General features: G+C 44.0%; 2 protein-coding genes and 1 non-coding gene across 6 annotated transcripts in view; 2 read left to right on the top strand and 1 right to left on the bottom strand.

The window, feature by feature from the left end:
* Positions 1-3,884: 3,884 nt before the first annotated feature.
* On the bottom strand, positions 3,885-3,992 carry LOC117022697 (U6 spliceosomal RNA). The gene has a single exon (XR_004423101.1). It is a non-coding gene; the product is annotated as a U6 spliceosomal RNA (small nuclear RNA).
* Positions 3,993-5,514: 1,522 nt separating this feature from the next.
* Positions 5,515-7,844, top strand: LOC117021938 (histone H2A.Z). The gene is made up of 5 exons (XM_033105340.1): positions 5,515-5,730; positions 6,163-6,240; positions 6,524-6,637; positions 6,983-7,112; positions 7,408-7,844. The coding sequence occupies exons 1-5, from the start codon at positions 5,728-5,730 to the stop codon at positions 7,467-7,469; spliced, it is 387 nt and encodes a 128-aa protein (XP_032961231.1). The 5' UTR covers positions 5,515-5,727; the 3' UTR covers positions 7,470-7,844.
* A 1,397-nt stretch (positions 7,845-9,241) lies between these two features.
* The window catches only part of DNAJB14 (DnaJ heat shock protein family (Hsp40) member B14), a 46,991-nt gene continuing 44,276 nt past the window's right edge, over positions 9,242-11,956 (top strand). For 2 of the 4 annotated variants that reach the window (XM_033106471.1, XM_033106470.1), the window contains exon 1: positions 9,242-9,515. In XM_033106471.1, the coding sequence (XP_032962362.1) occupies positions 9,383-9,515 (133 nt within the window). In that variant the 5' untranslated portion in view covers positions 9,242-9,382. The remainder of the gene's footprint in view (positions 9,516-11,956) is intronic. The other 2 variants (XM_033106473.1, XM_033106474.1) reach the window with 2 other exon arrangements.

The following is an 11,956-nucleotide window of genomic DNA, read 5'->3' as shown; positions in this document are numbered from 1 at the left end:
TCCAACTCTATCTTCACTCCAATCAGCAAGAAGGGCTTGCCTTTTCTCTAAGGAAACTTCCTGGATATTGTACCTACCACTGCTGCTTACACCCTTGAGTTAAAACTTATTTCCATGGACAAATAGACTTATATTCTGACGACCAAGTGTCCCACTAAAAATTGGAAGTTCTATTACTCAGAGAGATGGGAAAATAGATATTGGGTTATAACCAGGAGTCTCTGCCACACCCACCTTCTATCTGCCACTTCCTTACGCAAACCTGCCATTCTTGTCAACCTTTCCCGTTGTCATTTAAACATAATTTCTTCAAAACACTCCAGCTCACACTTTTCTTTGTCTTTTAAACTAGAGAAACAACAGTCAATTTGGCAGCCAATCAGTTACTCATTTTGTAACAGCCTTATTAATGTGGTCTGAATGACTAGAGCATTGTTTAAATTTTCCTTCTTGTCTAATCCTCTCAGCTAGATTGGGGGAAGGACCTAAGGCCTATACATCCCATCTCCCGACACTATTGCTTGGCATGTTGCCTGGCAAGTAGTACAACTTAATGACTGTATTCTAGCTTACCTAACAGGCTGACAGCACGAACCTAGAACATATCACATCTTTTCCTTTATGAGGGAGGGAGTATGTATCATGTGTTAGTGATGATGTGTGGATTGCACCACATCTCAGTTGCACATATACAGACAAAAGAAGACAATTCAATGATAAAATTGTATTAAATGACACTACTGTGCAAGTAGATTTACAATTTTGCTGGAGACATAAGAGTTTTATAAAATACCAATGTGGACAATTGAAATCTTACTTGGGAAAACAGTATCAACACATAGACTCCATTCCTCTGCCCAGCAAATCCTAAAGATCAATATTAGATAATGAAAGGATAATATGAGGAAAGGCCCTTGATAGTTTATATTAAATCAGCAAATTTCCAAAAATTCTGACATCTGTTGAGTATCGAAAAAGTAGGTTAGTGCTATATTACAAGAGATATTGGGTCCCATAATCTTTGAATTGTTTTTCTGAAATAGCATTGGATCTGGGTAAATTCAGCTGATCCCCTTTGTAACCTATGTCCTACTAGGTGTGAATTGAGTATGTAATCTGTGGTCACGGCAAGCTTGTAACTCAAGTTTGGAATTTAAATCCATGGCCTTAGTTTCATGAACACTGAGTCAAACATGTGGGCTTCTCTTAACATAACCATCTTTATGTGAAGAATTCAGGAAGAACAATAGCTTTTGTGCCACAAATATTAATACATCATTCCATATATTCTTCACTTCATGAAATTCTTTCATAATTCTATGAGGTTTATTTGGTGCTATGAACCTCTATTTAACAAATGAAGAAACTATGGCTTAGAGTTTAACTTACTCAGGCCGTATAGCTAGTGAGTGGCCACCCAGACTCATTCCCAGTTCTTTTAGTGTAGGTAAATATTTTTATTATACTGCACTGGAACTCTGCTATTGACAACTGAGTGAGTACTTGAAGGCACATTCTTTCTGGGATGCCCTACGTAGAGAGAACCAAAATTCTAACGTGGATTTCCTGAAGAGAAAAATTCCACCATTATCTATCTAGGCTAATATCCTTTGAAATAACTGGGAAGTCTGTTTGTATTTGTTTAAAATTGCTGTTTAAAGCAAGATGTCTTCGAGAAATTTGAGATTCCCAAGTGTGAGACTTTCACATTCTCAACATAAAAAGTCAGGAACAGTAGTTAACACATATGCCAGTGTTTGAGAGGAGACAGTGTCTGGTCATAGAAAGTCTGGTTGAAGTAGGAAACAGCTAGTAAGGAGAAAGTCAACAATAGTGGGGCCATCTCCTTCTTATTAGTTTTGTTTTTATGACAAGAGAGAACTTATAATCATGCACCACATAATGAACGATGTTTTGGTCAATGAAGAACTGCAGTTACTATGGTGGCCCCCTAACAGTGTAACAGCTGAATAATTTCTATCACCTCGTGGCATTGTCCTAGCCATCTTAACGTTGCAGTGCAACACATTACTCATGTGTTTGTGATAGTGGTATAAACAAACCTAATGTGCTTTTGGTCCTATAAAAGTATAGCACATCAATTACGTACAGTGAATACTCGATAATGACAGTAAATGACGATGTTACTGGTTTATGTATTTAACAGACTATACTTTTTATTGTTGTTTTAGAGTGTGCTCTTACTATTTTATTTAAAAGTTTGCCGTAAAACGGTATGCTGTTATACCGGCGGCAGCAGCCTCATACATCTCATGCTTACTGCATCTCTTGATTGCATTTCTTTTGTCTTTGATCTTGTGTTGTTTTACACAGTAACATGCTGTACAGGCGTGTGGCCTAGGAGCAACAGGCTGTACCGTATAGCCCAGTTGTGTAGTAGGCTATACCGTCTAGGTTTTCGGAAGTGCACCCTATGATGTTATCATGAAAATGAAACTCCCAATGACACATTTCTCAACATGTCTTCATCATTAAGTGGGACATGACTGTATTAAGTAGCTAACTGGGAATGGCTCTGAACAATAAGAATTACATAGCTCTGGATATGTATATTATGCACATGTATTAGCATAAATACAAGTAGAGGAGAAATAAGCAAAGAATATTAACATATTTGCCCCATGCTTTTCTAGAGCAGCCAAGAGAGTAAGACATTTTCACAAAACTTCTGTGAAAAGTGTGGAAACTTATATTTTCTTGTTCTCTAAAGGAAAAGGAAAACTACTGAATGTATTAAACCAATTTTGGATTTTAGATTGGATGTAAGATGACTTGGTTATGTTTACTTGGGCAGGTTTCAGCTTGCTGCTTTCATGTCAAAGGAAGACAGTGTAGGAAATAGGAAAAAAGATTTAGGAATCAAAGACATTTTATTTCAACCCCTCCCCAGCATCCAATGGAGAAGATAACAGCAATTATCATTGACTGCTTATTGTGTGACAAATACATGTGAAAGTGTAAACTGCATACCTTACCTTCAATCTTTCAAACACCACATGAAATAGGTGTTACTATACCCTTTTCATTGAAGAGGAACTCAAAACTCCAAAAGGTTTGTAACTAAGATGACACAGTGAGAAGGAAGCAGAGCAGAATTCACACCTATCTGCTCCTGAGCTTCTTCCCCCTTTTTAAAAGATTTTTTTTTAATTAAAAATAGCTAACATAAAATATTATTTTAGTTTCAGGTGTACATCATAGTTATTCAACAGTACCCATCTGGCACTATACAGTTATTACCACATTGATTATATTCCCTATGCTAAAGAAGCGGCCAACATGGTAAGTCCAGCAACCATTTGACAATGTATCATGCTAACACAATATTAACAACTATATTTCCTATGCTATATATTATATCTCCAAGACTTATTTGTTTTATACCTGGAACTTTGAACCTCTTAATCTTCTTTATCTTCCCCCCCTTTTTAAAACTTTTCAATTAGTTGATATGCAATATTATTTTACATTAGTTTCAGGTGTACAGCATAGTGGTTAGACATTTATGTAATTTAGGAAGTGATCCCCCTGGCTAGTACCCACCTGGAACTACAAATAGTTATTACCATATTGATTACATTCCCTGTGCTTAATATCCCCATGACTGTTTTGTAACTACCAATTTGTATTTCTTAATCCCTCCACTTTTTTCACTCTTCTCTCAACCCCTTCCCATCTATCACCGCAACAAATCTAGTACCTACCTGACACCATACAGTTATTACAATATTATTGACTATATTTCTTATGTTATACCCTACATCCCCATGAGTACTGTGTAACAACCAAATTGTACTTCTTAATCCCTTCCCCTTTTTTCACCCACCCAGTAAACTCCTTCCCATCTGGCAACCATCAAAATGAAACAATTGGAATGATTGACAAATTTTGCATGTCATCTTTGAATAGGGGCCATGCTAATCTTCTCTGTATCGGTCCAATTTTAGTATATATACTGCTGAAGCGAGCACCTGGGTTTATTCTCTTAACCACTTCTCAGGGAGGCAACAGTGAATTCCTTTAGTTGTGCCTTATAGCAATGAGTACATACATATTCCCTAAATTGAAAAAAGTATTAATGTTGGCTTGTGAGTTATATATCAGGAAGCTTTAGTGGAGCCCAGGTTAACGATTACATAAGGTTTCATAGCTTTTTATTGTGATTATACCAATTCAGTGGGGGGAACTGATTAACTCTTGCTATTCATGGCATCATAAGGGTTACTCAGTTCCAAGGGAAAGAAATAATAAGCCTCGCGTCAAAATTGTTGGCAACCTCTTTTCCAGAATTTATCTCCCAGAAACAGAGAGGTGCTCTAATTTAATAAAATGTTTCAGATTGAAACCCAATATAAAGTACTTAAGAGTACATATCTGAAAATTTCTTCACATCAGAAATAGTGAATTATGTTAACTGTAATGCACTACTAAACACTACAAATATGTTTTAACTCACTAATGTCTCCAAGCAACTGCAGATGTACACAGGTGTTATTAATCTATTAGTTGGAAGACTAAGTAGTTGGGATTATGATACCTAGTACTGTGGGTACAGTACTATTTTTTAAGCCCACCATTTGCAACTGACTACATGGACCATCTGTAACTGCCCGTGAATCATGTTAGCAATTAGCCAATGACACTTATCGAACATTTGTCATGTAGCAAAATGTTCAGTATAGAAAAATTGACACATGATAACTTTGAGGCTTCACTAAATCAACTTTAGACACCAGGCTATAGGTATAACCCATTGATGTGATTTGATTAAAGAATACCGCCTCACCCCAAGCCCTCCGTGCATAGACCAAAAGGTCTTTTGTGTCCAGCGAGGTGACCGCTCCACCGTTTGTTCCCGTGGGGAGTTTCAAAAGTGGTGAGGAAAGAAGAGATGAGCGATACCGCTGAAAATGAAGTGAGGGCAAAGGGTCGTAATCAGTCGGTGGCTGGAGACTGGCCTAGGCAGAAGTAACGTGGAATCTCTGTGAAGGCTGTGGTTTGCGGATGAGTCGCGGCTCCCGTCACAGGACGCGTTCGCGCCACCTGTCAGACCAAAGGAGCCGCCGGGGATGCAGAGAGGGGTGGAGAGTAGGGTGCCCCGGAAGAAGGATGCGGGCAAGCGGATCTCCAACCGCGATGCACTAGGGGCGGAAGGGAAGGGAAGGAGGACGCTATAGACCCGTAAGCGACTTCACGTGGTCAACGGAATGCCGCTAGGAGACTTGGGGGGCGCTACTGCGTGCTCCTCCCCTGAGCTTCTCAGCTCCTCCTCCCAGACACGTGACCACAGGCAGCGGGTGTCCTCGCTCCCTCTGTGTAGTTCGCTCTGTTTCTTCCCTCCCGCCGCGGTGCCCTTCTTTTCCCCGGTTCCCATCCCTCCGCCCTCCCCCACCTCACTCCCCATCGCCCTCCCCAAGTCCCAATAGCGGCTCGAGCTGCTAAGCGCCCGCCCCTCCGCCCTCTTCTATGCTTTCTCATTGGCTGAGGCCTCAAGGACGCGTCCCGAAGGCGGGTGGCAGCCATTGGTGGGATGAGCAATCCGAGTTCCCGGATGAGGGAACATTCTGCAGTATAAAGGGAGCGGGGAAGGCGGGAGACAGCGCAGTTTGAATCGCGGTGCGACGAAGGAGTAGGCGGTGGGATCTCGCTTGGTGTTTGACTAGTCCTTTCTCTGCCTTGCTTATTTGAGCTTCAGCAGAATTTGAAATGGTAAACTTCACAGAGGCGCTCGAAGACACCGTGGGTTTTTGTCGGCGGGAGGAAAACGCGTTACAAACGGAGATGGGGGTGAAGAGGCGACGGTTGGGAACGCGCGGAGACAGGATTTGGAAGCGCGGGGGGAGGTGATTTGTCGGCGGCGAGCGGAGCCGCCTCCGATCTCGCGGCGGGCGGCGACGGTTGGGTGGCGCACACAGCGCCGCTGGGGGCCAGCGGGCGGACGGAGGCGCGCGGCCGCGGCGGGCGCGCAGCGGGGGACGGGCGGGCGGGGTCGCCCTTGCGACGCGCGGCGGGCCGGAGACCCCGGCAGGGCTCTGGGGCGCGCTCGCGCCCGGGCCGCGCCGCGATGGGGGAGGGGCGCTCCGCCCTGGTAATCCTATATTCTCCGTTCCTCCTTCGCTCGCGGGCGTGTGCGCGCTGCAGGCTGGCGGTAAGGCTGGGAAGGACTCCGGAAAGGCCAAGACAAAGGCGGTTTCCCGCTCGCAGAGAGCCGGCTTGCAGGTCAGTGGTTGCCCGTGCAGTCGGGGAATCGTGTCGTTTTTCTTTTCTCCTCCTGGTTTATCATCGCTCTAGATGGACGTTTGGTCTTTGCGTGGATGATGCGGTGTCGCGACTTGGTTTGCCGATACGATAAATATCGGGGAAGGGGGGCGATCACGTGTGTCGATACTGGGGCGAGTTGCTGCACCAGCATCCATGCCTCTTGCTTTGGCGCGCGTATTATTTTTTATCATTTTTGACTCATATCTTTGTGCATTTATGTTTGTGTGTGCTTAAAATTAAGTTTCCGGTGGGCCGTATTCATCGACACCTGAAATCTAGGACGACTAGCCATGGACGTGTGGGCGCGACTGCTGCTGTGTACAGCGCAGCCATCCTGGAGTACCTCACCGCAGAGGTAAATGGGTGTACGCCTATAATCTGGAAAAGGTTTGGGCGGGGGTGGCGGGGTGGCGGCGGCGAGAGGGAAGGAGGAAAGTGATGCAAGAAAACTCCCAGGCCGTAAACGCGGCGAGAAGCCTCTGAGAACGCTAGAGGGAGCTTGTGATCATTACGGGATCCTACCGAGCTTGAACAGCTCTTGGAAATAAAATTGCGTTGCCCTCATTATAGCTTTGGAGTATCTTGCCATTCAGGTGGTGGGGGAAATGGCAGTTGGTAGATTTAGTTCATGAAGGTTTGATTCTGCTTTGGATCTTGGCCTTAAGACTTGAAAAGAGATTGATTAGACTCTGCCTTGTAGGTACTTGAATTGGCAGGAAATGCATCAAAAGACTTAAAGGTAAAGCGTATTACCCCTCGTCATTTGCAACTTGCTATTCGTGGAGATGAAGAATTGGACTCTCTCATCAAGGCTACAATTGCTGGTGGTGGTATGTAAATACCAAAATTTTACTTTAAATTCCTTTAGAGAAAATTCTTCGTTTTAATTCCTGTTAGTAATTTTTAGCCTAGAAGAGGACACTTGTATATTTTCACTGATACGGAGTATGGTTACAGCATAAAATAAGATTTATGTATATAACTTAATGAAGTTTTACTCTGTATACTTGAGCTTCGCATTTAAAGACATCTTCGAAGTTGAACAGTAAACTGTCCTGGTCCAAGTACAGTGTGGTCTTACAAATGTGTGTTAAAAAGTAGAATTAATCCCTGTCCCTTTCCTAGGTGTCATTCCACACATCCACAAATCTCTGATTGGGAAGAAAGGACAACAGAAGACTGTCTAAAGGATGCCTGGATTTCTTATCATCTCAGGACTCTAAATACTCTAACAGCTGTCCAGTGTTGGTGATTCCAGTGGACTGTATCTCTGTGAAAAACACAATTTTGCCTTTTTGTAATTCTATTTGAGCAAGTTGGAAGTTTAATTAGCTTTCCAACCAACCAAATTTCTGCATTCGAGTCTTAACCATATTTAAGTGTTACTGTGGCTTCAAAGAAGCTATTGATTCTGAAGTAGTGGGTTTTGATTGAGTTGACTGTTTTTAAAAAACTGTTTGGATTTTAATTGTGATGCAGAAGTTATAGTAACAAACATTTGGTTTTGTACAGACATTATTTCCACTCCGGTGGATAAGCTCAATAAAGGTCATATCCCAAACTAGTTGTGTTTTAAATTGGCCTGACTGTAATAAGAACTCTTCTTTTGAATAGGATCTCAGCCAGCAATAATGTAAGCATATTTCTTCTCTGGAATTAAACTGTTAATTCTGTAGATCAACAAAGTTAGAAGGCCCAAGTGTAAATTTTTAAAATACGTAATGAGCTATTAAAAATACTTAAAATTTGGGCAGGAGCTGGAATGGGGCACGTTTTTTTAGGTTGTTTGACCATCTTAATTTGTCTTTTGACAGCTTACTGTATGTAACAGCACTACACTGGTACACTACTGCTGTGGTGGGGGGAAGGGACACAGGTAGTGAAGTACCCTAGCTACCTCCACAGAGGGAACTTGCAGTTTAGATTAGAGATAATAGTGTTTTTCTGTGTGCTACACAGTTTTGAAGTCTTACCTAAATTGTTCAGTACTCAGTAACATCTTTGGGGAATACTATTTCCATTTTACAGAAGAGAAGATTTCTTTGGAAGTCCCGAGTTTTGGTATTTGCTAGCATGGTTAACAATAGCTTGACAATTGTAAAAATAGTTATTCTGTGATTGAGTGGATTGTGACACTTGGCTTCTGGCAAATTATTTGTCTTTTTAAATTTGGATGAGGACATTACCAAGCATTAAGTGGCCCTTCCCCACCGTACCCCTACCCCCTCCAAGGAGACCTGCATAACGGTACAGCATTTCACAGGGACAATGTCATGACAACCAGAGAAGGGAGAAAACCAAGTAGTTTACTTCTGTGATGCTACTACATTCCCAGAGAGCTGGTTCCTGCCTTGATGTCATAAAAGGACTAGGGTTAAGACTTTTTAGAATAACGGCAAACTTTTGTACCTCTTGGATATCCTGAGAGACAATTATAATGGAATCTGAGTTAGAAAAATGGTGTGTAGCTGAAATAAAAAGACAATAACACAAGCTCGAGTTGGGGTCCAACGACGCTCTAATGTGTTCCAACACCTGTACCGGAAGGGACTGACGGCGCGGTCCTCGCCTGACCGAATCCTCCTACAGCTATGGGCGCCTGGAGGCGGGGCCTTCGATCCCTGGGAATTTTCGTGGAAATTAGCATCCCCAACCCCCATCCGTCGCCCCGCGGCCTGGACGGCGGGCTACCGGCCGCGAGGGGAGGTCGGGGGGTACGGCGGGGCAAATGCTGGTGGCCGGTCTCCTCCTCGGTGGAACACCCCAGCTGGTCGCTGGGCTAGTGTCGCCCGCCTGCTCCCTCGGGTTGCGCGGCTATGAGCCTCTCGGCGTCGCGTACGGACGCCCAGGCCCGGGAGCTCGGTCCGGGACCGAGAGACGCGCCTCGCGCCGTAGCGGCCCGCGGGGGGCGGGGAGGCCGCGGCGAAGAGGCGGAGCTGTGAGCCCGCCAGGACGCTGCCGCCGCTCCAGCCGCCACGGTCCCTGCGCTCCTCCCCGCTTGCCTCCGCACGCCCCCATCGGGCTGGCCTCGCCTCCTCGGCGGCGGCGGCTTCCGCCCCTCTAGCTGCACTCCCAGAGGAAACGGAAGAAGGCATAAACCATGGAGGGGAACAGGGATGAGGCGGAGAAATGTGTCGAGATCGCCCGGGAGGCCCTGAACGCCGGCAACCGCGAAAAGGCCCAGCGCTTCCTGCAGAAGGCGGAGAAGCTCTACCCACTGCCTTCAGCCCGCGGTGAGGCCCTTGGTTGTCCCTTCCCTACCTGTCTGGTCTCCAGACCACCGTGTAACCCGTCCCTACCTCCATCATCGCTCCACTGGGAGCCGGTGTGGCCTCGGGTCAGCCCGACCCCTCCGCAGGACCCCGGGGAGGAGCATCCCGACACATTCTCGACCCGGCCCCAACCGTCCCGGGCCGGGCTGGGGACGGGCTCGGGACGGGCTGCCGGGGACTCCCTGCACCAGCCTGCCTGCGAGATGCCGGCTCTCAGCTGACAGGCGAGAGTTGCTGGTTCCCTGATCCGATTTCGGAAATGTCCGGCTGCCATTCTCCCAAGAGAATGTCCCTGGAAGATTTGTCTGGTCCTGTCTTAATCTTAGCAGAGTAAGGCTTCATATCTGGGTGTTAGATCCTGCGGCCCTCTCCCTCCTCATCCTCGCTCCCAAATAAGGCCTAGGCCCCTAATAAAGTGAGAGGAACAGGGAACTCTAGTCACTAAAGGTCTCCGGTTCCACCATCTCTGGGGTAGAACATTGTTCCCAAAGCAAACATTTTCGAATACCTGAGATGACATTGCTTTTCCCTGGGAGAGAGTTACTTAGAAGAGAGTAGTACAAATTTGGCAAAAATGATAGAGTCCGTAATGGTTTGTTAAGTAATATCTGATTTGATAACACCATAATTATTGACAAATTAGGCAGGTCTCTAAGGAATAGAGTACTGGACTTCTTTTAGTTGAATTCACCCTGTTCCTGTCCTGCTTTCTAGGCCTTAGTAATAGTCGCTAACATTTATTGAGCGCTTACAAAGTGCCAGGCCTTTTGCCTGGTGTTTTATATGTATTTCATTTACTCCTCAGAACAATCTTATGTGGAGGTACAGGATTCATTTGATCTGGCTTACCCATAGGGAAACAGACTGCCTTTTGGATGGATGGATGGATGGATGAAAACATCTTACCCAAGGTCACATAGAAATTAATAGCAAAGTCAGAATAGTACTTGAGCTTTCCAGCTCCAAAAAGCCTTTAACCACACTACTCTCTATTGCCTTTCCAAGAGGATACTGTTTCCCTGGAGGTTCAAGGTATTTCCAGGTTAAGAAGAAAATTATTGAAAAGTTAGTAAGAATGCGTGGTTACCTGTTTTATTGTTTTCTCACTTTATTTCTACATTGGTGAATCCCTTTTAATCTTTGCTTTTCTCTATCCTTTCATTATATTGCTATTGAATACTATATCAGAGAGGACAGAAAAGGCAAGTGAAAGAAAAGGAAATTAATAATTTTTTTAACTGTGGCAAAAAACACATAAAATTTACCAGTTGAACCGTTGTTAAGTGTGTGGTTCAGTAATGATAACTATTTTCACATTGTGCAACGGATCTGCAGAATTTTTCATCTTACAGAACTGAAAGTCTATACCAATTAAACAACTTAACATTTTCCCCACCCACCAGCCCCTGGCATCCCCCATTATACTTTCTTTTAAAATTGCCCACTTTAGATACCTTAATATAAGGGGAATTGTATGCAGCAGTTCCTCACTGAACATGGTCCATAGGCTCTGCCACTTTAAGCTAAATGATGTATAATGAAACCAGATTTACCATAGGCTGATTAATATAAACAAGAGATAAGTTCCTACTGCATCTCATCAACATAACAATGAAGTTGAATGAAACAATGTTATTTGAGGACCTGTTGTAGTATTTGTCTTTTTTGAAGCTTATTTCACTTAGCATGATGTATTGGAAGTTCATCAATGTTGTATGTGGTAGGATTTTTTTTTTTTAAGTTGCATATACGAGGTGTGATCAAACAATATAGTGAATATTTAAATAAAAAACTTACTACAGTAAAAAGCACATTGACATTAACTCCTATCAAAATACGCCCTCTTGCTTCCAACACACTTATCCCATCATTTTTGCCACTTTCTGAAGTAATTCTGAAAGTCCTCTTTCGTGAGTGTCTAGTTGCACTGTCCTGTCTGTCTCGATGTCCTGAATCATTTTGACTTTAGGGAAAAGCCAGAAGTCACACGGTGCCAGAGATCTGAATAAGGTCTCTGAATAAGGTGGATGAGGACACATGGTAACGTTTTTATTTGACAGAAATTGCTGTATGCCAGAAGTGATGTGTGACACGGAACGTCCTGATGGAGGATGATTTACTGCACACTTTAAAACACACCTTCTGTCAACAGTAGCTCACACCTGCACTGAACGAGTTGAAACTTGTCACACACTGTGACTAAATTAGATGCGCTGCTTCCTGTATTGAAGATCCCTGCCTTTCCATTGGATGGCATTTGGCAGCAACATTCACCGTAATTTGTGATCAGAACAGAAAGGCTCCGTGTCACACATTCCTTCTGGTATGACAATTTCTGTCAAAACATTACGGTGTATCCTCATCTACCTTATTCACCAGATCTGGCACCATGCAACTTCTGG

The sequence above is a fragment of the Rhinolophus ferrumequinum genome, chromosome 5 (genome assembly GCF_004115265.2).
Source record: "Rhinolophus ferrumequinum isolate MPI-CBG mRhiFer1 chromosome 5, mRhiFer1_v1.p, whole genome shotgun sequence".
Lineage (NCBI taxonomy): Eukaryota > Metazoa > Chordata > Mammalia > Chiroptera > Rhinolophidae > Rhinolophus > Rhinolophus ferrumequinum.
The sequence above is the reverse complement of the archived record's forward strand: the minus strand, read 5'-3'. Positions and strand labels throughout refer to the sequence as shown.